The 23,490-nt window shown below is 49.3% G+C and overlaps 1 protein-coding gene across 2 annotated transcripts in view; it reads right to left on the bottom strand.

Moving 5' to 3' along the window:
• Positions 1 to 1,174: 1,174 nt before the first annotated feature.
• ANTXR2 (ANTXR cell adhesion molecule 2) overlaps positions 1,175 to 23,490 on the bottom strand; it is a 76,178-nt gene continuing 53,862 nt past the window's right edge. For both annotated transcript variants that reach the window (XM_058024798.1, XM_058024799.1), the window contains exon 17: positions 1,175 to 3,012. In XM_058024798.1, coding sequence (XP_057880781.1) covers positions 2,974 to 3,012 — 39 coding nt within the window. In that variant the 3' untranslated portion in view covers positions 1,175 to 2,973. The remainder of the gene's footprint in view (positions 3,013 to 23,490) is intronic.

The raw sequence follows: 23,490 nt of genomic DNA, 5'->3' as shown, positions 1-23,490 counted from the left end.
GTTATGAAAATGTATAAAATAAACATAGCCTTGTCATACTGAGGATCTTCTTGTCCCCATGAGTTCTCCCTTGCCTCACTGGTGAGAGGAGCCCTTTGGGTTTGCCTGGTGGCATTGCTGGGCTCTTTGTACACAGCTCTTTAGAGTTCTCTGAGCCATCCTGAGCACTCCTGCCAAGTAAGTCTCACTTGTGTCATCTGAATCAGTGGATTTTATATCACCCTACGCCTCTTGCCCCACAAATTATTTGTGATGGACATTTCCACACTGTGTAATAAGGAAACTCTCAAGTATTATCTGCACCAAAATGCTACGTGTAAGGTGCTGTGCTACTGTGCCAGTTAGAAGGGAAAATCCATGTAGGGACTCAAAATGCAGTTTTGCTTGTGATCAGCCTTTCTGTGAAGAACTGCTCATTTCATGGTTTTCAATGGGCACAGGCAGAAAGGATAAAGAGTGATTAGTGGATTTCTACTTTGGTGTCTCAGTTGGTTACAAATATTCTTTGAGAGGCAGCAGAAGAACGTGAGGGACAAACCCTCTTTGTCTGCATGTTGTCCTGTTACACAGCACAGTTCAGAACACGAGCCAGTGCTCCAGTGATACCTTGGAATGTGTCGTGTGTACATGGAAAAGGAAGGAAAAGTGAGAGGGAGCCGATTGTGTTTTAACCTAACATCTGCTGAGCTCAGTGCTTCCAGCTGTGCCGCCTCAGCGCCTTGAGGAGCACTGCAGGACTTCACCTGTGTCCTGGTACACCTGCCCAGTGCTCACTCTTGGTCCTGCGTTGGGCTGGAGACTGCACAGAGATTTAGTCAGGTGCTTGCTGGTTGGGCTCTGTGGGTCAGACGTCCCCGGCCCAGGGCCAGTGCCACCCAACCTGTGGTTCTGCAGCGACAGGGCGTCACTGTGGGCACTTAGTGGTTCTGGTTGTGTGGCTGATGCTCCACAAGGCATGAGCAGCATCCTTGTGGTGTTGGAAGGGTTCTCCCTGGCCCTGGGTGGCTGGGTCCCCTGGGTACAACTGTGGCAGCTCTCCTGGCCACGCTGTGCAAAGCAAAGTGGACTGCCTCTGGAATTCAGCACCACAGGTCACCATGGCACTGGAAAGCAGAGGTCTGAGATGTGGGAATGATGGGGAGGCTATGGGGGAGTAGAAGACGGAAATAATGACTGAAACTTTGATAATAATTTTATTTATAGTCTAATGTGCAGACATGGCTGTTGCTGATGAGGCTACCAGTGACATAAATAAACTCAAGCAGAAGATGTAAGCAAGTGGATAAATGTAAAGGCATCTTTGGGCAGTGCCACGGATTTGGACATGGACCAAGAGAATTATTTCTGTCCCTTGCGATTCCAATGAAGAGCACAAAGGAGATAATTAGCCCAGGATGCTCCGCATTGCTCTTTCCATCTTGCGCACATTCATGCCCACCAAATGTGAAATGTTCGCCTTTTCCCCTCCAACGTGATGGTTGTTGAACTTATTTTTAGTGTCATTTGATAAGCCTTCCTGCTCGCAGAGAGACATCCCACTGACCCAGCCACTGGTCATTGTCTATACCAGTTCCCATCAAAGCGGGCGCGCTTTGTCAGGTTTCGACTCGAATATCCATTCTGCCTCTGAAGTACAGTATCGAAAGTGACTGGATCATTTGAGCCTTTTTCTTCAGCTGCTCCCTCCTTCCTCCCCCACAGTGTTTCCGCTCACGCTAACATAATTTGGCATCGTCGACGTGACACGACACTGGTTTTTCTAAAAAATTATAATACATACATTGTCAATGTTTGGTGATGGCCGGCGCTCCCATAAATTTAATTTCCGAATTGATGGAAAGAGGTCTTTCCCACTCGGAATCGTACCCAACGTTCGGCGCCCCCTCCGCCACTGAGGAACGCACATACAGTAATAGGTCATTCAATGTCAAAAGGCATAAAAAAGATGAGCAAAATCTTCACAGGCTGCTGCTTGCTGTTGCCTTTAATTATATTAATTAAACTTTGAAATTCTCATGCAAAGAGGGTTGCTGGCTTGTGACGCTGAAGAGCCCTTGGAGATTTGCGGGGGGAAAAAAACCCTGAGATACCAGTGTAGTGGCTACTGCTTTTTTTAATCTAAAAAAAAAAATACACAAGCCTACGACTGCTAGGTATGTTTATAGATGATGATGTTTTATGCGCTACTGAACTGTGAATGCAGGAAAGGGGAAAAAACCACCAGCCACAGTGTCAAGGTCTTGAAGCATCAGTCCCTCCAACTCGGCTCGAGATCTCTGCTTACAGGCTGTCTTCCCGCGGAATAACGCTCTAGTAATTCCTTCCTGTCCCGGGTGCATAATGAAGGAAAGGTGTCTTCAAAAACTAAAGGGCAAAGTCTTGCTTGCTACTGATACCTCGAGGCATCCTGTCTACATTTTGTCATGCGTGTGCACTTTTCAGTGTTAGAGTGACAAGATTTCCAGTCAGAAGGTTCCCGTAAGGCACAACGGAGGGAGTTGGCAAGGGTTGGGGATCTGACATGGCTCTGAGGCACTTGGCTCTGTGCCTGCTTAGCCTGGTGGGAATTGTTATCCTGTGCCTGTGGCGAGTAGTCCCTGTGTAAATACCACGTGCCTCCGCTGCAGCTGAGGAACGCTGCGTCGCCGCTAAAAGCACATTGCGTCCTGAGAATCTGTAGTCCTTAAAAAAACAGCAAATAACAAAAAATAGAAAAGCATTCTCATCTTTGGTGTCTGTGCTGTCCCTTCAGTGGCGCACAGAGCCAGGCACTCATGGCAGTGCTGCTCTCCGGGGCACGGGCAGAGCACCAGTGCGGAATTAGAACGCGGGCTCCCGGAGCAGGGATGCAGGAACCTGTGGAGCTTGGGCTGCAAGATGGTCCAAGGGATGCGAGGAAGGGCTCGGTTCTCTCAGCTGGGTAGGACAGTGGCAGTGTGGCTGTCTCTCCTCCTGGTATCCGCTTCTTCTCCTCTACTGAGAGGGAACTCGGGTGAAGTTGATACAGCGGCCCTGAGGGAAGAGAGAAGCTGTTACTGGTGAAGTAGCACACAGGCAGAGGTTGCTGGATGCTGGAAGGAGGCTGTTGAAATTCAGATGTTTGGGAAAATAACAAACCCATGAAAAACCTTTTAAGAATTAATGGAAATTACCCAGAGTGAGGCACTACATTTGCCTTACAAATGCAGGCTCTAGGCAAGCACGAGGACACGGGCGACACATTCTGACACTCCCAGGCCTTCTGTGAGCATAATTCACAAATTCTGTCAAGCTGCAGTGAGCAAACCCAAACCCATCTGACTGTGGGGAGGGAAGAGCATGGGGAAGGCAGATCCTGCCCCCAAATCTCCCCTAAGCCAGGTCCTCACACAGTGAACATGGATAGATGTGACTGTTAGTTAGCAGAGCTGCTGCTGATTTGAAACTGCATTTTATTAGCAATAACCCTAGCTCTGCACCTACAGACTCTGTACTTAGGATCTGTGAATTGCTGTGCACAGAAGGAAAAGGGGTTTCTTGGGATGCCATATCCATAAAGAGGTCCAGGTGAATCCTGACAGCTTTCAGTGTAGCTGAAATGAAACCATTCCAACAGCAAAATCTTCAGCCTTTTTTATTAATTTGGAGCTCTTTTAAATGCCTAAACTCTTACAGGGTCATGGGGTGTTAGAGCAGGGTGTGCTGCCTCAAAGCAGCTCTCTGGCACAGCAGCAATTCCTTCCCTTTGGTCAAGGGCATTTGTCAAGGATGGTGCCACGTGAACAGTGCTGGCTTTGGAGCAGGCAGCACTGCTTGTGTTCTGAATCCTTATTTCTGCTTTAAGAGATGCGCTACTGGAGGGAAATTACTGCTTTCTGCTCAAACCTGGGAGATGATGGAATTGCCAAATTAAATTTGGGCTGAGTTTCATATTCCTATCATTCATTTAGTTTGATCTCCAGTTTTTCTGGGTATCAAGGAGGGTGATGGCACACAGTTATCTGGCATGACTCAAGCAGGTCTTGGCTGGCACGAGAGGGGCAGTGTTCTCATCAAGGGGTTTCCCAATGTTTCAGTTCTGTTTCTGTCAGCTGTTTAAGAAATATAAAATGGGTGAAAAGGTGGAAACAGGAACTGTAAGAACTTCTGGCTGCCACCATCTGTATTATAAATGTAGAAGAGATGCACAGAGATAAATCATGGAATCCTTTAGGCTAGAAGAGCTCTTAAGATCACCTAGTCCAACCATTCCTTCATCACTGTCAAGGCCACCACCATGTCCCCAAGTGCCATATCCACATGGCTTTTCTGCCAGGTTCTGGTTCCCCTTTTCTCTCCCACATCTCTGCCCCCACCTTCTTTATTCCATGACTCATGGAGAAGGGAGGAGAGAAAGAAGTTGTGTGGTCAGGCAAACTGTTGCTCCTGTCACTGGCAGGGAAAACACTCTGAGCTGGGGAATCTCAGAGCCCTAAGAAACACTGTCAGCATCAGACATGTAACATGTAATAACAAACAGACTGTTGGTTTAAGTGGGAAGTCCAACCATTTGCATTCTAGATGGGCAGACTGAGGCAGGCAGAAGATGAAAGGCTGGTGTTCACTTGTTAGGGGTTTATCACTTCAGATCAATATGAGCTGCAGGTTTTTGTTACTAGAAACTCAGTGATGTGACTAATGGCACTGTCTCCTGCAAACTGGTATGGAGAAAAAGCTCTGGACTCATGTAAGTCCTTCCTTGAAAAGCATCCAAAACCTCCCATGCAGCAACATCTGTGTCATCATTGAGACCAGCTTTTAGAAACAGAATATTAAACTCTTCTTCTGATTAATCTGACCTTTACAGAGACAACTATTTACTTAAGTAGAAGCACTATTTACTAAACATTAGTCTCACCAGTCTGGTTTTGGACTTCCCAATTAAAACATGCATGTTCCATGTAACCAATTTCACCAGCGCATTCTCCTCCTGGTGGTATTGCCAGGATACCCCAGTGTGGGGAGTTACTGTTACACTCATGTCCCTGTGCTCAATTAAATCATCAATCCAACCAATTTGAGTTCTGACGTACCATGCCTTGTAAATCACTGGCTCATAAACCTTAACAATACCAACATGTACTCCGTATGAAATTGCACTAAATTAGTGGTTTAGCATGAGAGTAATTAAAAAATGAGTTATGCATGCATTCTGTGATCTTTGCAGGGAATAGAAGATCTGTCTCCATGCACCAGATCCAACAGGAAAAACCCCACTCTTCAAGCTCACAGATGCACCAGAGGTACTGCAGGGTAACAATGTGGCAGGTCTCTAACACCAAGAAAAAACAGGAAAGAGATCTATGGCAAGGGGATTTACCTAAGAAGGAACTCTTTTATATGACATCAAAGCCATTTCTTTAGTTGTTGAATTTCTTACTGAATCTAAGTTACAGGACAGGGTGGAAATAGTCACAGGGCAGAGGATCTCAGGGAGTGAGTGCTCACACCAAACCCCAGGTTAGCCCTCCCTTGGCAATGCCAAAACAAGGCACCAGGAGGGGCCTGCAGGAGCGGCTCTCCCCATCGTGTCCCTCTCCAAGCCGTAAGGCTCTGTAGGCAGTGCTGGGGGCAAGGGGGAAGGAGAGATCACTTTGGGACAGTGTCCACCCTGGGCCTGGAGCTTGGCCCTTGACTGTGGTGAGCCAGGTGTGACGAGCACTTTGGGGTGTCTGTGTGTGTGTGAGCAGACACATGGTGCTGTCCTGCCATTCCAGCGGAATTCTGGGCTCCAGCAGGGACAGGAGAACATGGCATGGGCTCCTTTGGAGCCCTTCCAATGTTCATCGGGAATTCAGGAAGGGCAGGTGAAGCACGCTGGATCTGGGATGGAATGTGACTGCACTGACACTCTAGGCTGAGCTGCTCTGCCTGGTCTCGGCTGCTTGTCCTTGCATGTTTCCTTTAGCATGCTGAGTAGTTGTATCTGTGGGAAAAATTTCCATGGGTGGCATTGCTGATGTGTTCAGCATCTGGCTCAGGACTAACAACTGCTTTTCCCAAAGGAGCACTTGGCAGTGCTGTCCTGCCTGGACAGTTGCTGCTCTGTGTGATACCCAATGTCCTAAAAGCTTGGCTTGTCCTGGCCTTGGAGGACTGAGATCCCACTGCCCACTGCTGAGACTCGTGTGCTCCTACCTCGGCTGCAGTGTCCCATGAGGAGCACACGCCCTTTTGGGATTTGGCAATGATCCTGCTCTCTGTGTGTGATCAGTGCCTGCAGAGCCACGAGGAAGGACAGGGCTTCAGAATAATGTCCCTCCCAAGACACGTATTGAACACTGTTGTGTTGTTTCTGTTGCCCCATCGTCACAGCACTACCAGAGCATCTTCCGTCCCCCACGGGCATATCCCTGTGAGCACAGCCTGTCCCTGGGAAGCAGTCTGCTCCCAACAGCTCCCCAGGACAGCCTGCCCAGGCTGCTGCTGCAGTGTGGGTCAGCAGGCAAGAACCTGCTTTATCTGATTCTGTTTCTTCTCACATACACCCTGTGGCCCAGCCTGCACTTGGCCTCCCTCTAAGGATCCAAGTTGAGGGCAGTGGGTTCTTCCCTGTAGCCCTTACACAAACAGGACTGTGTACACCTCTTCCTCTTTGGTAATGCAAGGAAACAGGCCATTTCCTGCTTTCCACACCTCTTCAGAGTCATTACCTCCCCATCTGCTGCTCACTGGGATAAGGCATGGGCTCTGGACCTGCATGCATGTGTGCAATGGTGACAGCAAAAGGGAATTCTGAGGGAGTAAAGCTGGGAGGGATTCAAACTGGGCGCTGAGGGGCCAGTGCATGGCAGCACCTGCCTCAGAGTCCTGTTTCCTTGCTGAATTGATGCTGGCACTTCCCCTGGGCAGTGGGAGCAGAACCAGAGTGCCCGTGCAGGGCCAAACCCCACTGTCTGGCAGGGCCCTCAATGACCTTCCTGTTCCAGAGGTGGCAGAAGCAGCATTACCTACAGCTAGTGTCACCTGGCCCATGTGGGCACTAAAATCCCTCTGGCATTAAATCTGACCGCTCCTTCCTGGCTCCGCTGCCTGGGATGTATTACAGTTACAACACTCAATCACCCCATAAATACCCACTGACAAGTGTACAGCTGAAGGGACTTTTTTTTTTTTTAGATCACCCTTTACTGTGGAGAAGGGCTGCTAACCTACCCCATCCTGTGCAGCTCTGAACAGCCCTCAGGGATTGGGTGCTGGCATCATCTCCCTCCCCTTTGCTCTTTGTCCCCCACAATGTGGTCATCCCTTGTCCCAGCCCTCTGGGAAGCTCAGGGTGTTGTGGGCATTTGAAACTGGTTTCCCATCCTGCTGACACCAAGCCCAGGGCTGTGCTGCCAGGCTCTGAGCACTCAGACCTCCTCTGTGCCCAGGTGCGCTGCCACAGGCAAATCCATTGCCAGTTGTTCCTGTCACCTGCGGCAGAGCCCGCACGCTGCCATTGTGCAGGTGGTACCTGCAGAGGTCCTGCTGGGCACCCCTGAAACATGGTGCGGGAGCAGGACTTTAACCCCTGGAGAGCTGCCTCCCAGCATGACCTGCTGCTGGACAGACTGTTTGTCACACAGTTCATCAGCAGTAACTCCTTAGAAGGACTGCTCCTGAACCACTGTTATTGCTGCAGGCACCAGGACCTGCTCCTGGGGCTCCCTTGAGGCAGCTTTTTCCCAGAATTCCTGAACTGCTGGCTGAAACACCTGTGACAGAGCTGAGGTGAGCTCTGAAAACACCACAGGGTGGGCTCAAAGGCCTCCTAAAGTAACACAACATCATGAAAAGAAATAAACTACAACTGAATGGTGCTATTTGGGCCCTAGCAAGAATTCGTATTTTACTTCAACAAATTTTACCAGCAGCTTCAGTGGAAAGAGATGTTCATTTGTGTATTTTCCTCAGATTTATGTAATGTAGCCTCAGTAGCATGTGTGCATGAACCTCATGATCTTTCCCAGCCATCCCACAGTCCTGGATGTCAACTTCCAAAGGTCACAAGGTCTGGGGTCCAGGAACTGATTTCCCAAGGAAACCCAAGAAAAGGCTGCACAGTTACAGGTACCTCACAGCCACCTTCCACCCCTTGGACCTGCTTTAGCTGCAGGAAAAAAAGGACAGGAAGATAGGACTAAGTTGTTTTAAAAAGTAGTTCCTATGTTTTCGCACCTGATAAATGCTGTATTTTGGAGCACAGGCCAACAAACCAAACCTGCCAAGGAGAGGTTCCATAGAGGTAGTTTAAAGATGCTAGGTTGGAAGATTTTATTTTTCAGTGCTTGTGATTTAGACGTGTGCTTGGAGTACACGTTGAGGAGGGCAGGGCATGTTAATGTGTGAAATGCTGCTGTTGGCACGTGGGATGGCTCGTACCTGCTTGGTACTCACTGCATGGATGGCACTGCACACAGCTGCTGCTGCCCTGGGAGCCAAGGGTGTCTTTAGTGTGCTGGCAGCTGGGAGGAAATGCCATTAGAGCAGCTTTCTACCCATGAGCAGCAGTTACTTGGGAACTGGGCTTATGGGCAGGTCAGCACAGTTGCTCTGTCTTGGCAGAGCATGTCACCAGGGGTGTATCCCTGTGGGATCCGGGTGCAGGGGCTCTGCAGCTCCCTGAGTCTGTGGCACCCAGCGAGAGCCACCTGCACTTTGGCCTGTGTGCCGGTGCCCTGCACCCTGTCGTGTGCAAGGCGGAATGGAGACGGCACAGGGCTCTGGGCAGCCAGGGAGTGGGCAGGAGTGGGCACTGGGCTGGCGTCAGCACTGACCATCCTGCCCTGATGGGTTTGGGTAGTGAGAAAAGGGAGGGATTTCTTTCCTTTGCCAAGTTTTCCATGACTGCTGTATTCAGCAGTTGTCCAAATAAACTCCTGCCTTGACCGAGAGTGGTTGTGACAAGCTGCCTCTCCTGTGAGCCGGCCTTCCAGGCCTGGGAGGAGGGAGTGCCGAGCTGCTGAGCTCGCCCGTGGGCCTTGGGGGAGGATAAAACTGGCTGCGTTTGTAGCATCTGCTTCAAAAGGAGATTGTGGCAAATATTTTATTCAGCAGAGCTGGAGGTCTCCTGTCTCTAGAGGGCAGGAGTTTGTTGTTTTCCTCATGCAAGGCAAGCATTGCTTATGCAAAAAGAAAGGATGTGGAAATGGCCTGCAGAGTCCCTGTTTTTCCAGCATAGATCCTTTGGAGGGAGGGCCCTGGGTCACTCTTCCTGACTTTTGGCAGTGAGCTTCCCTCACTCCCAGCACTGCTGCCTCCCTGGAAGTACTCCCCTGACCTGGCAGGGTGTGACCCTTTCCTGAAGGGCACGTTCTCAGTTCCATTGCAGGCACCTGCCAATGGAGGGCTCTCCTCCTTCAGCTCTCCTTAGTCCTTGGAAGGCAGCGCGAGGCCGTGTCACTGCCCGAGGGAAGGTGCTCTGTGTCCTGGCGCCGGCCCAGCACACACCTTGCCCAGCACCGACACTCAGCCGCTCGCGCACGTGCTGCCAAAACCAGGACACAGCTCCTGCCATCTCCACAGTGACGTGCAGCGCTGTCCCTGGGACAGCTCCCTCTCCTTCCATGGGACACTGGGGGGTCAGACTGATTCATGCTTCCAGGTGAAGCTCCGAGAGCCACACGTGCAGCACTGCAGTGTGTGGGGAAGAACAGGGAAGGAGTTTTCTCTGAGACATGTCTCAGCTCTTTGAGCTCTTCCCAAATCTTCTGGGATGAATCCCTGCTGTGAATGGGGACCCCATTTATGCTATAGGGTGTCTCTAGACAGACTGACACCAGGCCGGATCTCTAGTGCCAGTTTCCTTATGTCAGCATCCTAAACAACTTCCTGAGTTTGGTATGTCTTCTTTAGGAAGGAGAGAAAGATAATCTGCTACTACAGAGGCATCACACTTCAAAACTCATAGAATCGAGAACTGGCCTGGTGAAACCATAATTTAGCAAATCCTAGTGCTTCGGGGCCTTTTTTTATCTATGAGGACAAAGAATATCAAAAATATGGAGTTCCTAGGGATGGCGCCTTGAAAGCACAAGTTAAATATTCCCATTATTCTTCCTTCCTCCTCTTTGTGCAACCACTGTGAGAAGAAAGCAGTTTATCCTTCTCTGAAATCAGGTGTAGGAACAGATAAACCAGAACTGTCAGAAGACCTGTTCTCCTTAAACTCCGCTTCTGCTCTATCATGACCTCAGCTCAGTCCTCTCCTAAAAGCCCTTTCCTTTAGGAATACTTCCCAGTGTCCTTTTCTTGATCAGCTCTCTAACCTGGGCCTTTCTGAAGAGAGACTCTCCTCTTCAGATGGCCCAGAGATTTAAGACTCAGGTGCTCTATGGCTTTAGGTGTGTAAGTCATCCAGGCACATGTTGTGAGCCCATAACAGAGCAGTGGTGGCACAGCATTCAGATCCTGACCCACAGATTATACAGCATCTGACTGGCATGTGGCAATTGCTTGTAATGAGAGAAGGCAGCCCAGTTCTGTGGTATTTAGTACACTATGGGAATCATTTTAAGCTAGTTATCATACAAATACTATAACCAAAAAATCCACCTGTGGGAAGATGCCAATCTGTTTGAAGCAGTAGGCAGGGTTTAAGTGGGGGCTCCTAGGAGGAAGACTAGCAAGGCTGTGGCAGGAGGGGCAGCTCCCCGAGGTTGTGCCCACTTGACTGGCGCTGGCTCTGGCCCTGCAGATGGGAAGGGAGAGCCCAGCAGGACCCTCGTTCTGCACACACACAGTGCACGTGGCAGCCCTCTAGATGCCACTGTCACCCAGCTGTCCCAGCCCTACAGTGGTGACAATTCTGTGCTGCTGACACCAAGCACTGGGCCAGGAAGGACACAGTGCCAAGCTGTTCCCCACCCCTCAGTCACATCAGCTTCCCTGACACCACACAGTAAATTCTTCTTCCTGCATACAAACCCCCAACACATTTTTAGGCTTTGGTTGGAATGCCAAAGGAATTAGTAATTCACACTTTTCAGGTATTTGGGCATCCCACTCCTCAGAAGCATTCTCTGATTTTATACTGCCGAGGCATTTGCTACAACTCCCCCGTAGGTGCCAGTGTCACTAAGTTAGCAGCTCTGTTAATTTTTAGGCTCTGCTTCTCCTGTGCACCTTGCTGAAAATGAGGAATAGTTTCTTTAAAGGCAGCTGCGTAAGGCTCATGGCACTGGGATGTGGAGGACCCTGGACTGGGCAGCGACAGGCTTCAGTCTGTCAGGGGCTCCTTCCTAGCCCCCCAGGCTGGCCTGTCACACACCGTGCCAGGTGTGTGACAGTGGTGGGTGCACTGGGATGTCCTCTCTTCCTGCCTTGGGAAGGGGCCTGGGAGTAGAGGCTGTATTTCCTGAGATGTTTTTTCCTCATTAGAAGTCACTGCTACAGATGTGCCTATGGAGATGTCCCTGTTCTTTAGCAGTCAGGAGAGGTGTCCTGTGGAAACACCATCAGGCTGAGTTTACTCCTTTCCCTATGCATTCTTCCTAAATGTCCATTACCAGTGACTATGGGAAAAAGGGATTTGATGGGATGTTTGTGTGCTCCAAGTGCTGAGCAGAGACTGGGTATTTATGGAATTTACTCCATTGCTGCCAGACCCTGTTCAGATCCCCTGACTCCCAACCCCTCAGTGCCATGTTTCATACATGGGAATCAGACCAGACTGGTGAGTTTGTTCTGGTTTTCAGTTCCCACCTTTGCCTTTTTCCCTTTTTCCCTTTGCTCAGTTTAATTTGTGTAATGAGTGAGGGCTTTGGAGGGGCTTTGTTACACATAAACCCAGAGATGGTGGCATTAAGTGCATTTGCTAAATTAATAAAGAAATCTGCGCGTTTGCTGTAGGGTTCTGTTGTTGATTCGGGAACAGTGAGCTCTTGCAAATCTCAGCTTTCACCTTGCCAATCCCCGTATCCCTCTAAGTGCACTGCAGCTCCTTGGAACCTGTGGGGGGTTGGTGCTGGCATCCCTTCACTAGATCACATTTATGCATTAGTGCCATCTGTGCCTGCTGCACCTTCTGTGAGCCAGCCCGGCCAAGTGACTGGCAGTTATCTGGGACTGCACACAAAAGGAGAGGGGAGAGAAAGGGGGAAGGAAGAAGAGTCAGTAGGGATGGCACCTTCCTGTGTGCTGGTGGGTCTGGGGAGCACAAACCTGCACTGGGGTCCCTCCCTGCCACTGCTGAGTCCTTTCTCCCTAAGTAACAGAGAATACCTGTCTTGTGGTATTCAAGCCAGTTCTCCCTGTCCTTGTGTTCTGGAAGACAGACAAAGTGCCGAGACATGGGGAAAGAAGCTGCTGCAGTCTGGGAACAATTTGGGGACAATGCTGGGCTTTGCACTGTGCAGTGTTTCCCTCAGGGCAGGGCTGGACCCGGGTGGTGCCGTGGTTCTGTGAGCAGGGGAGGAGCAGGAGGGAATGCAGGGGTGGCCGTGCTGGTTTATCCATTTGCCTTCTGTTCAGGGTCTCTGTTGGTAAAAAACCCTTGTGTGTGAAGTGAAATGGCCTCTGAGGAGTTCTCCTGTCAATAACAAGACAGGGGAGCGTTTGCTGCTGTTCCTGTGCAGGCAGCTGAACTGCTCCCAGCACCCAGGCCCATGTGGATGGAGTCTGGGCACTTAGAGATCATGAACTCCCAGCTGAAAGTCTGGATTGATCTGTCCTACACAGGCAGGTACAAAGTACAAGAGCAGACAGAAATACAGATGCAAGAGTTCTTACACTGAACATAACTGTGTGCTAAGAATTTAGAAGTGAATTATCTGGCATAGAAATTAATTAAATCATTGCAGTGTCAGTCTGTCCAGATAAATAAGGTACCTTACCCAGCCTAACTTTCATCAGGGAAGGAGCACACGACCTCCTGGCAGGGGTAGTGAGCAGCCTCCTGAGCTGAGCACCTTTCCTAACAAGGCTGAGGAGTCATACCTTCCTCTCAAAGCAGGACTCACCTCTGTGTGTGCCTGGACACACCCCAGAGTGAGGGACCTCTCCTCCTCATAACTGAGTTTATAAGTATTTACATATAATAAGTACATCTTCCTGATTTTTCTTCTGAATGACCACTTTCACACTGTGGAGTCTTTTCCACTTAGAATATGATACTTGGAATTCAAGATTTGCTTTTTCATTCTTTCCATATGTTCTGTGTTAAACATATGCTATACTTTATATTTAAAAACTAGCAGCAGCAGACTGAAAAAAAAATGCCCACACCACACCACAAAAATATGTTTGCTTCATTATCCAAAGCTTCTGGGTTTCTGTAGTTTTTTACCAGGCAGGGGGAAGGACCCTCGAGGCCAGTCTCAGAATGGGAGATAACTCAGAGGAGCTGTGGAGAGAGAGGAACATCTGGTCCTCACTAAAGCGTGGGTAAAGCTGGCCAGAGCTTAGAGCTGTACACAGCTGGGTTGAGGTGGTGATGGAGTTGTCAGCTTTGGAATTAAGGAAGGAAGCTCCTCCAGGTCATTGAGGAATTGGCCTTGAGTACTTGGGTAGTACTTGAGCCGGCCTCTCCTGAGAAGCTGCACTGATGCCAAAGGAAAAGCAGCAGCATGTGCTGGGTGTTTAGGTCCCTGCCCAGTGCCCTTCCCCTCCTGCCTGGGCTGACCCAGATTTGCTCCTGGGCATGGAAGTGCAGATGGCTTGGCTTGGGGGGGCACACACCTGGGCACAGCACAGGGCCAGGCCAGGATGGGCATCCATCCAGCAGCGCTGAACACCAAGGAATGCACTCCCCACTGTTTGAGATCTGCCTGGCCTGGAAGGCTGGCTGGGTCGGGGGATGGCACTGCCAGGGACAGTGTGCTCGGGGGCATTCCTAGAGCCTGGGGCAAAGCTGGGGGCTGCTCCCAGAGGCCAGCCTGAGCCCTGGCTGTGAGGAAGGGCACAGTCAGATCTCCCCAAAGGAGCTGCGTACCCTCCAGAGGGTGTGTGCGCACAGCACAGCCCCCATCAGTGTCACTGGGAGCCTTGCTCTGAGCTGCCTCCTGCCTGAGGAGACACTTGGGAATGCCACCAGGAGGAGGACACTGGAGTTCTAAAGGATTTGACAAAAATTCGAATTATCCCACCCTGAGAGTTTCAAGCTGCCTGAGGGTTCATATTGGTTTGACTGGACAAAGGAAAGGAACGGCTCCCACAAAAATCCCTGTGTGAGAGCTGGGAAATGGCTGAGAACAGTTAACTGGAGGTAAAGTGTAGGAATGCCGTGATAAATGGTGAATTTGGGAAAGGTGGCGGGGTTTGTCACAGCTATTACAGAGCCGAATGAAGCGTGGTTGCCGTAGCAACACCGTGTTTGTTGTACACAGAACTGAGCCGTGGGCTGCCCAGTGCCCTGCACCCCCGGGTTTGGGGCTTTTCCAGTACTCTTGGACTCACAGTCTGGGAGACAGGAGGCAATGCCCCAGTGTCCTCCTGCTAGGTATGGATATTTTAAACTTTATGAAATCACTGATAATTTAGACCTTGTCTCTGGAATTACCTGGTAAATTACCACAGCAGCATTCAGAACTAAAAAGCAATGAGGTGTGCACAATTACCTTCCGAAGCTGCAGCCACACATGGACTGAAGCCGGAATTTAATTGCAACACGGGTAGATCGGTGCCTTTTCTACATCCTTTCACTAATGAGCATGTCAGCTCTTTGGAGTTGAAAGCACAACAGAACCAAATGACAATCAGAAACTTCTATATAAAAATTCTCTGGCAAAAATGAAACACAGGTTCAACTATTGTAATTCATTGCATATTTCAAATTATACTTTCAAACAGGTGCAGATGAATGAGTAAAAATAGCTGTGTGAACTGTCCTCAAATGGTTTACATGCATTTAACTGCAGTTAATGAAGGGCTGATTGAAGCTAAATGATTTCTAAAATTTTTAAATGACCCACACATGTTGTAAGGGGTCTTGTACCAGCTGTAATAAAATTCAATCCAGCTGGTCTGTCCTAGGCCCTTGCAAGGCCTTACTGACATAAACGGCACTTTTAATCCCACTTGGCTTGTGTAAAACTCCCTGGTTCAAACTGTACCTTCACTTAAACCAGAGGAGGTTTCACAGTCTGTGAATTACATCTGCCAAGCAAGTACACAAATTCAAGCCCTTATTTTCCTGGACTGATCCCGGGGCTCAGTTCACACAGGAAAGTGCACAAAATCCAGCAGTGTCATGTAACACTCCATTAGAACGTGTGAAATCTAAAGATACTAGGAAATACAGTTAGGAAATGCACTTATAAAATCTAGCCAAACAATTAGGATAAAAAATTCAAAATTCAACAAGCTAAAATCCAACAAACCAAAAATCCCAGCAGGAGCAGCTGGAACATGGTCAGTCTCTGCACTGATTCCAGTCAGATTCCATAGCAAAGTCTTTCTAAAGTAAAGGCTGTTCCAGTAGTGCTGCAGCCCTGCTACCACAGCATTATAAATTAATGCCAGAGATGCCAAAAGGCCCCTTAAGTAGAAAATGTCAACATGCAAATGTTGAGCAGGAGATTCAAGGAGCACTGGGAGCCTCCAGTTTCCCCTGGGACAGTTCCCGCCCCATGAAGCCCTGGGAAAGCCTGAGCCCCCAGCCCTGCCACAGCAGCTTTGCTGGTGGAAGCACATTCCCCTGCAGACGAGGGGAACTCGTGGAATGGCCACTTCCCTGCCACAGGCCCTGTGGGGCAGTGTGTGGAAAAAATCTTCCACCCTGTGGAGGAGCACACAAACTCAGCCAGGGCTTCCACACAAAGAACCAGCTTGCGCCTGTGCAAAGCTGCCACCTTTGGAGAGGGTGGCTGGGGAGGAAGGAATGGGAAACACGGAAAGAGGAGCACAGGAAAATCCCTTGCTGCTAAAAGTGAGGGACTTACATTTAATTGATGGCAGCATTTGGTAAGTTAGGAGAGCTTAGTACAAACCTCTAATGTGCTCAGGGCATAACCTGTGTGATCTGTGTACAGTTTGCTGTAGGTGAAACAGGAGCAGGACAGACAAGTGATGCTTCTCTGTGAATTGTTCCAAGGCCTGTGCACGTGGCACTTGGGGACCTGGGTCGGTGGTGGCCTTGGCAGTGCTGGGCAGGTGGGCAGACTTGATGATCTGAGAGTGTTTTCAATGTGACTACACCAAAAACTCAGCACTCTAATGGGTCATTTCCTGGTGTCTTATTGAAGTGAGGACTGTAGAAGTTAGGTGTGAAATGACACCTGGAAACACTCAGGGAAAGCATTTCTGTGGAAGACTCAGCTTTCCTGAACCACAGCACTGGCTGTGCTGTGTTAACTGTCCAGCCCTGTGGCACCTCTTTGGGAGGACATTCTCACCATGCCTTCATTAATACAACTAAGAACAGAAAAAAGTGTTGCTGCTCTTTATCTTTTTCTTTCTCCTTCCCCCAGACAAGTGGTTTGGCTGTTCCTAATTAAAATGAAGAAAAAAGTGGCATAAGCTTAATTAAGATTTTAATTCAGTTAGAGCCTACAGGAATAAATCACTGCAGACTTGGTAGTGACAATCAGAAAATACAGTTCCTCCTCTGTCACAGAGATGGTATAAATGATGGGAAATCCTGAGACAGGGATGCAAGAGCTTACAAGTGCAGGTGTGTCTGTTACCCAGGTAATAACCCTGTGGTTGCACATACGCTGGATCAAAGAGCACGGAAACTGGCTTTCCCAAATATGGGTAATATTCCCAACTCTGGTGCTGGATTTTTTGGTGGGATTTTGGGACATGGACCCGTTCTTTGGAAGCGTGGGTGAGAAACTGCAAAACATGTGAAACACTGTGTTTTTCCTAAGCAAAATGATGCTTTCCTTAGGATTAAGTAGTGGTGGTGAGCACAAGAACAAAACACAAACACCTCTCAGCTGATGGCCTGACTGTGGCAGGTGGGATGAAAACGGACAGAAATGAGGTCCAGGTAGCCTCTCCTCCCGAATCTGCACAGAAATCCTGGTTTTACTGTGCTCACAGAATAAACCTAATGACGATCCCCTCACACAGAGTTCCTTTGAGCAGCACTTCAGACTGTACAAATTATGTGCATTTTAAAACTAAAAACTGCAGTAATTTTTGCAGTTCTATGATTTTTTTAATGTAGGACTGTATCTTTGCTCCTTGGCTAGTAGATTCTCTCGAACAACTCTTATTCTTAGACTTTTAGTATAAGTTTTCAATTCCAAATCAGGAATTCCTTCAAATTCCTTCCAAGAAATTACCGAGATGTTATGAAGGAGAAGGCTCTGCTGGTTTTACAAGACTTAAGAATAGAGAAAATGCATCATAGGATGTTGAACAGGCACAGGACGCATGCACTGCATTTTTCTTGACTGGGAACTGGGTTCCTCCCTGTCTGAACACCTCTGCCCCTCCCAGGAGCCCTTCCAGAGGTGCCATCCCAGCGCCTCCCAGGGCAGGGACGGGCCGGCCGGCCCCCAGGGCCACAGGGCTGTTGTAGCAAAGTGTGCAGTTGGGTTTTCACCGTAATTAGGTGCCTAATTGTGCGCCTGGGCTGGGCTGCTGTATTTGCATGTGGACTTAATGATGATTTATCGAGGAGCTCTCTGGCCACACCTCACTCTGCAGCCTGGCAGAGGCAACCACAGGGTGAGAGGTGAGCCTGAGTTCTGGCTTCTCCCCAGCTTTTATTTTAAACTGAACACCTGTTTCACTTGGGGTTTTTAAACCACTGGAGCAAAGGGAGAAGTCCAACTCCCAGTGTCACTGAGAGACAAGCACACTGCTGCACTGACAGCTGGGAAAAAGAGAAATTCCAGGGAAAAGGCCAGGGCCAGGTTAATAAATGACATTTCCATGCCAGGCGTCCAAACAGTGCTGATGTTGAACTTGTTCAGTGGTGTGCTGTCAGGAAGTAACCTGTACCAGCCAAGGTCAAAAGGGATCTTCTTTCAAGAGAGATAAATTCTTAGTGTCCTCTCTCAGGATCATCCAGCTGCCTTTTAACTCAGAACTGCCTGAACTCCAGCACTGGAGTTATCAGGGCCAGCTCAGCTGCACAGCCACGCAGTTGGACGCTTAATAGACACAGCACTGTGAAAATGTCTATTATTTCCCTTCAGTGAAACACTTCTTAACTACAGCATCCGATCACTCTTTATGGCGTATGATGTCAAAAACACTTACTGCACAAGCAGAGATCTGTGTTTCTTTTGCCACAGACAATAAATCTTTAGTGTCTTCTCTTGCCACGCATCACTCCACTTGCTCTCAGGAGGCACCATACGCCTCTCTTTCCCTCTGCCTCTTCTAGCAAGGTCACTTTCCAGTGATGAAACAACTTTTCCAGAAGGTATAGTGTTCAATAATTAATACCTACTGATAATAGCTTCCCAAAGCAGTGCTTTAAAGCTCTAATGCTCATCACAGACTTGCAGTGGGAAGAACCCTTAAAATAGATCTGAGTAGCACATCTGAAAATATCAGCCTCAGGAAGCTGGGGTGCGTGTGACTGAACTTGCACCATGGAAACAGACAGACCTGTAGCCCTGGTGCCAAAGGAAGCCCAGCCCTTCCTCTCACACCAGGCTGTACTGCAGGTGTGAGCAGGTCAGGTCACCCCTGTGCAGTGCTCCGGTGTCACCTCCCGAGCAGGCACATCTCCTGCTGACATCTCCTGCTGCTCCCACAGGTTCTGTGGGAACAGGGTCCCCAGCAGGAGGATGCTCAGGAAGGTGCCCAGCTGCAGATGCTGAGGGCTCTGTGAGTGCTCAGGCCATGTCAGACAGGCTGGGGACAGACCCTAATCCCAGAGTGGCAGCGAGCTCAGAGCACCATTTCCCACCACTGTGGTGGAGTTCCCTTCTCCCAGCCATCTCATTAGCACCAAACTGGCCTTCCCAGGCCATGTCCAGTGACGGCAGCCTTTGGCATGCATGCCAAACGCTGTCCCTGAGCATGCACTGGACAAACCAGGGGATCAGTAGTGTCAGTGTTTCTCCTGGCTGACAGGGGGTGCCACGGGGCTCAGCCTGAACTGCTCAGTAGCTGCAGCAGTTATTCATAAAACTGCTCTTCAGAGCCATCTCAAGAACTAAGCTCCATGCCACAACTTTCTACCTAAGCAGTGCAGTCCTTGATAGATGCAGGGGCTTTGTGTAGCTCATTCTAGACCGGTGTAAATCTAACTTGGTTTGGCTTGTGTCTGTGTACGAGGTGAAATCTCTGCGCCCTAAACTCCGCAATGAGTGTATTCATGGAAGAAAACCTGCTTTATGTTGCTCCACTTTGGCCCCAAATACCCTTGTCATTGTTTTAGCAGTGTGACTCTCCCATTTTCACCCCCTAGAAATGCACTGTGAACCCCTTTAACTACATCAGCGACCCTCTGCTCCCTGCTGGTACTCAAGCCTCACCAGGGGCATCTCTCCTTCCCCTTCTAGCCATGGGCTTGCTTCATTACTTGGGGCTCACATCAGCTCTGCACATGTGCCTCAGCTCCCTTTGTCCCTCGGGAGAGCTGTGCTGCTCTGCCCAGAGGACACACTGCATTTAGGGATGTACGGCCAGGGCCCAATGGGAAGGCACGTCCTCCCTGCTGCAGGGGAGACACAGCACTGCGTTACTCCTGACTTCTCTGAGCCAAAACCTAGTATTACTCTCCTCTCTCTCAGCAGAGCATTTATGGGTTTATAAATCAGGACAGACTGACATCAAACATGCCCTGAGAGTGCCTCGGAGCATTCAGAGTGCCAGCTGGGCATGTGGCTGGCTTGGGAGGAAAGGGCCTTAATTACAACCAGCATAGGAAGAATTTAAGGAAGCAGGAAGAGTTCTTTCAGAGAATTCTCACAGTTCTAATGCACAGATTCCTAAGTACAATGGAAAAATTATATGTTATTCCCCTAATCCTTCAAACAGCTTTCCTTTTTATTGTAAGTGTTGGTATCAGAGGAAAAAAACCTTACTGGGCCGTCGTAATCATGGAGCTGATTGGCCCCGATGCCCTATAACCACCTGCTGGGGCACAGTCATGTCACCAGAGGGGACTGATGGCTGCTCCACTGTGGGAGCAGGTGGGTTGGGAGGGCCATTCCCAGCATTCCTATCACTGCCCTGGCCACTTCACTGGGGAGCCTTTGTCTAGAGATGTTGTTTTTAGTAAAGGCATGGCAGCAAATGGCCTGTGACTGTTGTGGCTGGGCTGTGGGAGATACTCCAGGTTCAAGACAGGCACCCACAGCTCCCCAAGGGGGCAAACAGAGATGGGAACAGGGCAGCCAAGCAGTCCTGAGAGGCAGGGAAGCAGCCCTTGGAAGAGGGCTGCTCAGACATCCTCTCTGTCTCCTGGGCGAGCAGGGGGGCACTACTCAGAGTTTCTGAGCAATTCCCAAATTCAGGGGTGCTCAGCTGGGCTGGGAACCTCCTTCCCAGAATGGACTGATATTCTCAGAGCTCTTGGGCACTGCTCTGAATGTTCAACTCTAAATAACCATTTTCTTTTGGATCATAATATGCTTATTCTGCTGATCATTTTATGGCCTTTCCAGATTTTAGTAAGTTCTATGTTTTACTATAATGTAAAATAAAGTATCATCCATCTACCTAGGTACAGAAGGATAAAAAACATGCTACAAGCTCCTGTGTGCTTTGCACCCTCGCTTCCTCTCTGCTCAGACAGGCACAGTTTGCATCCAGAAAGGGAACTTCTATTTCACACTAGTAAAGAATTTCTGTTCTTCCACTGGAAAAAGGTGATAATGAACTCCAAGAAAATCTACCCCTTTTTCACTGGATTAAACTGTTTTACACTGCTGCGTGTGGCCTGCTGGACTAACAAATAAAGACAGGGCAAGGCTGTGGGAGAAAACTGCAGACAGAAATGAGTCTGAGGAACAACCATTACCTGGGAAGGGGCAGTACTGAGCCCCAGAGCAACCACGAAGCTGCAGCAGGGAAGCACTGTCCTAGGGAGGCTGTCACCCCATCCCCAAGGTTGTGTTCACAGCCAGATGTGTCACCTGTCCTGAGGCGGCAGGCCAGGGACACTGCTCCCCTTCCTTGGTCACCTGTCCAGCACAGCTTGGAGCCTGGCAGGAACTGAGCCCACCTGAACTGCAGTGGTTATCTCATGTAGCATTTGCCCACCAGTTCCTGGAAGTTACAGAATTCTTTCTGGAGTCACTGGGAGGGGACAGACCTGTGTGCACCACAAGCCCTCTGTGACAGGGAGCAGCATTGGTAACCATTGCTGTGCATTGTATTGCCTTCCTTGGAGCCTGTGCTTAAATTGCAGGAGGCTGTGGCACAGCCAGCCCACAGCCAGTGGTCAGGAAATGTTCTGGCTGGGGAACACCTGCCCACAATGCAAACAACTGAAGTGTTATGGGGGTTTTGTTAACGCTTTATGGATCTGTAGGTCAGAATGAACTTAAACATGTAAAAACTGATTTCAGAACAAAAGTAATTTTGAATTATGGGAATGCACTAATAAGATCGGAGGCAATAACTGTAATTTTGGATCACTTTTCCTCTCCCTCTCCCCACTGTCTGCCTCTCCCATGCAGCAGTCACATCCAGCAGCATGTGCACTGCAGTTCTTCCAACTTTTGAAGAGCTGTAGGGGAAAACAGCTCCCTCCCCCTGCCTTCTTTTGGATAATGTTGTGCACAAAAGGATTAACGTGTGTAACTGCTTACAGGCTTTAGAGCCCTGGGTTGGCAGGGCCTGGGTGGGCACATCTGAGCATTCCAGTAGCTGCAGTTTACCACAGGTTTGTAACAACTCACCCTGGGTGACTGAACGAGCTCAGGCTGCCACAGCTATGGTCAGTGATAGCACACCTGCCAGGTGAGACAGAAACTCACTTTATAGAAACAGCTTTTCCAAGGTGTTTTCATATGCCTTTGCTGTTGGTCAGAGGAGTGAAGTTAGAGGCCAGTGAAATGAGAGGGAAACCAGCCTAGTTCTATTCACCTCATTCTGCCACTACCTCCCATCTTTAGCTCTGGTCACCATTTCAAGCATCACCTGACTCTGTTCTATCAAGTATTTGTGCTGATCTCCTCCAAAATGGCAGTGGAACCACAGCCTGGACTTTTTAAAATGTACCATGTCACTGTGGAAGAACACTGGGACCTCTTAAATCTGCCAAACTAAGAATGCCATTTGAATGCTAATCTAGATAAATGGCACATAAAATTGATCTGGATTAATACACATATCAATATAAACAGAGGTATGGGAGTTCAGAGTGTGGGAATGTAACCTTTGAGCGAGGTGTTTTTTCATTTTCATCCCCTTTTCTGAAGACCGTGTGAATGCAAACGCTTCCTCAGCGCTGCGTGCGCGTTACCCGTGTGAGCAGCTCCCATACAGCGATGTATGTATGTGTAAATTGTGTGAATGTAAATATAGATAGGCCATATGTCCCCAAAGTCCCAAAAGAGCATCTGATGTTGATATGTAGACAGTGTGTTAAGGACCTTCCTAATTAATAAGCCAGATTAAAAACCTCTTGGCAATCAATTAAGATTAATGACAGAAGTCATTCTGTCTCCCCCTCCGCCCGCGTCTCGGGCTGTGAAAACCCTGGGTCGGGAAACTTTAATCCTGTTATCTGCTGCCTCCTTCATCTGCAAAGCCTGGAGATTAGCTCAGCGGCCATTCCCGAATCCCGGCCAGCCGCTCGGACAGCTGCCCTGCGCCGCCAGCTCACAGGGGAGGAATAATCTGGCCAGGGGAACAGGCCTGCTGCATCACTCTGCTGCAGCTCACTCCATGGGAAAGGTGTCGTCAGGATGAGGAAAACAAATGTGCTTGTTGCTTGGGAATCCTGTGCAGTGAAACACTCTGTGATTACCAGCCCCTGCCCTGCCCAGGGAAAGGTTTTCTTTGGCTTGGTTTGGGGGGTTGCACTGCTCGTGTGCTGGCAGGGAAGCTGTGGGACACCTATAGCACATCCGTGCTTCCCCCAGCACCGACGTTCCTTCCTCCATGGCTGCCATCCCGTGCCACATGGCCTTGGAACTGACAGGCAGGTTGGCTTCTTCCTGCTCTCTCATTCCTACCACTGCTCACAGAGGGATGAGTCCCCAAGGCTCATTCAAGAGAGCAGCAGACTCATCTGCACCAAGGGAGGCAGTGCCAAGAACTGCTGCCTACATAGTTGGGAAAACATCCCTGTTTCTCCTGACACCAGCACAACATCCTCTCTTCAGCAAGATGGTCCCTCCCGCTCCCACTGACTGACAGCAAATCCGGCTGCCAGGGGAGCCACTCTAGTCGGAAAGGGCACCTGCCAGGCAGCCAGCCAGACCCTCCTGAAACCAGCTCAGGCTACAGGGAGAGGGCATGATTCCAGTGACGAGGAGCTTCCTTTTGGAGGGAGCACTGCTAGCCACATCTTGCACGTGCAGAATGTATTACTTTTGTATTATGCAGAGATGCTCAAAAGTAACAGTTTAAACATATGTTTGTGGTAACTCTGCAGCCATTATTAGAAAAGACCTTTAAAGCAGGAAA

This window comes from Melospiza georgiana, chromosome 5 (assembly GCF_028018845.1).
Source record: "Melospiza georgiana isolate bMelGeo1 chromosome 5, bMelGeo1.pri, whole genome shotgun sequence".
Lineage (NCBI taxonomy): Eukaryota > Metazoa > Chordata > Aves > Passeriformes > Passerellidae > Melospiza > Melospiza georgiana.
The sequence above is the reverse complement of the archived record's forward strand: the minus strand, read 5'-3'. Positions and strand labels throughout refer to the sequence as shown.